Genomic DNA, 1,749 nt, shown 5'->3' with positions numbered 1-1,749 from the left:
GTTACGTGTGGTCAAGAACTATTCGAAGGCCAGGCTCAACGTGTTGCGCTTCTTGAGGGGCAGGCTGAACCCCAAGACGAGCAGCCTGCTACATAACTGGGCCCTGGTCCGCAGTCACGGGTTTTCCAAGCACGTGTTGGGCGCAGGAACAGACCTGTTGAAGCAATGTCATCTCTCCTGGCCGAAGCCCCAGCCGCAGCTTCATTTTTCCAAGCTTGTGTTGACGCAGCAATCGATGCTTCGATGAACTCTTCGATACTCTCACCATAGACGGGTCCCGCCGCTAACCACGTGTCATTGTGCTCTCCGTTGGGAACATCCAATCTCCATTTAAAATTCGAAGTACAGGCCTGCAAAGAAGCAGCACCGCACCTTACCGAGCCTCCGTGGCCGTGATGAACATGAAAGCGGTCAGAAGGCACTCCACATTACAGCTTGAAGTTTGCATCGCATCATTACGAAACATAGTATACCCCGCTCATCATGAATGAGCTTATATATTATATATATATATATGTATATATATATATAATATATATATAATTATTTTGCCCCCCCGAAACACCATACGGACGCTGACTACACCTAAAGCACTCACATGGTAGAGCTTATCCATCTGGGAAGGAGGTACGAGCGAGTCCTTGCCACCCGAAATAAAAAGCACCGGTATGTTCAACCTGCGAACTTTCTCTTCACTCTCCAGTTTCATCCGCTGCAAAACACCCACGGAGCTCGGTATTACTCATCGCTGTCTGTTCTTCAAGCTCCACAGGTAGTGAGAGCAAGCCAGTGTTAGTTATATATGCACACACTTAACGTGTTCCTGAGCAGCTAACCCTATCCAAAGTGGTGATAAGCGATAGAGATGTGGAAGCTTACCTGAATGATATTCAGCAGCCAATTCAGTTGGCGCGTAAAGCCGCACACAGTATGAACCATATCACGCAACGAGGTAAATGTGTTCTCCACAACTACTCCTTTGAGCTGCAGCGCAGCAGCCAGAAAACAACAGAAAATACGTGCATAGTTTCACGCCAAGCAGAATTCAATAGACAGCTGCATGGTGCCAGTTCACAGAACCACATCACCAGTGTTATATACTACGAAGTGATAGACAAGCAGTAGGCTGAAGACGAAAGCTACAAGTGACCCCACTTCGTTTCCTCTGCGGCTTGCGAGATCAATGGCAACGGCGCCACCCAAGCTATGACCAAATGCAAATATATTTTCGCTGTCCACCAGTGAACTGTTCAAAAGGAAATCCAGGGCAGCATCCGCGTCTGCGTAAACCCCTTTCTCTGTGGGTGTTCCCTCGCTATTCCCGTAACTGCAAAGGTAATCAAAAGAGAAACAAATAAAAACAATTAAGCGAAGCACTGATGGTGGACATTGATAGCCATTCATCTTCCTACAGCACATGCATGTGCTGCACAAGCGGCAATGGTTGGCTCCGAAGTGTAGGATCAATACAATTTGACAAAAAACTACTGCTGCTTGTGCTACTGCTGGTGCTACTGCTGCTGGTGCTGCTGCTGGTGCTGCTGCTGGTGCTGGATACCCTCTGTAATCGAGCAGCAGAACATTCACGCCAGCGGCTCTGCGAATGTGGTCTGCATGGTTCAGATGAAACCCCATATCTGCAGACGAACAGAGAACAGTAAAAGCAAAATACGTGCGAGTGAATGTTGAGATGTCAACGCATACTTATACAATATGGATGCTCATACTACATATAATACATATATAATA

The 1,749-nt window shown here is 47.2% G+C and overlaps 1 protein-coding gene across 1 annotated transcript in view; it reads right to left on the bottom strand.

Moving 5' to 3' along the window:
• The window catches only part of EMH_0041570 (uncharacterized protein), a gene marked incomplete at both ends in the record, with an annotated part of 4,486 nt that overhangs the window by 836 nt on the left and 1,901 nt on the right, over positions 1–1,749 (bottom strand). The window contains 5 exons of the mRNA XM_013499209.1: positions 155–350; positions 599–712; positions 880–984; positions 1,156–1,327; positions 1,559–1,637. Coding sequence (XP_013354663.1) covers positions 155–350; positions 599–712; positions 880–984; positions 1,156–1,327; positions 1,559–1,637 — 666 coding nt within the window. The remainder of the gene's footprint in view (positions 1–154; positions 351–598; positions 713–879; positions 985–1,155; positions 1,328–1,558; positions 1,638–1,749) is intronic.

The sequence above is a fragment of the Eimeria mitis genome, genomic scaffold (assembly GCF_000499745.2).
Source record: "Eimeria mitis Houghton genomic scaffold, Emh_scaff41, whole genome shotgun sequence".
Classification (NCBI taxonomy): Eukaryota; Apicomplexa; class Conoidasida; order Eucoccidiorida; family Eimeriidae; genus Eimeria; species Eimeria mitis.
This window is presented reverse-complemented; position numbering and strand designations above follow the sequence as displayed.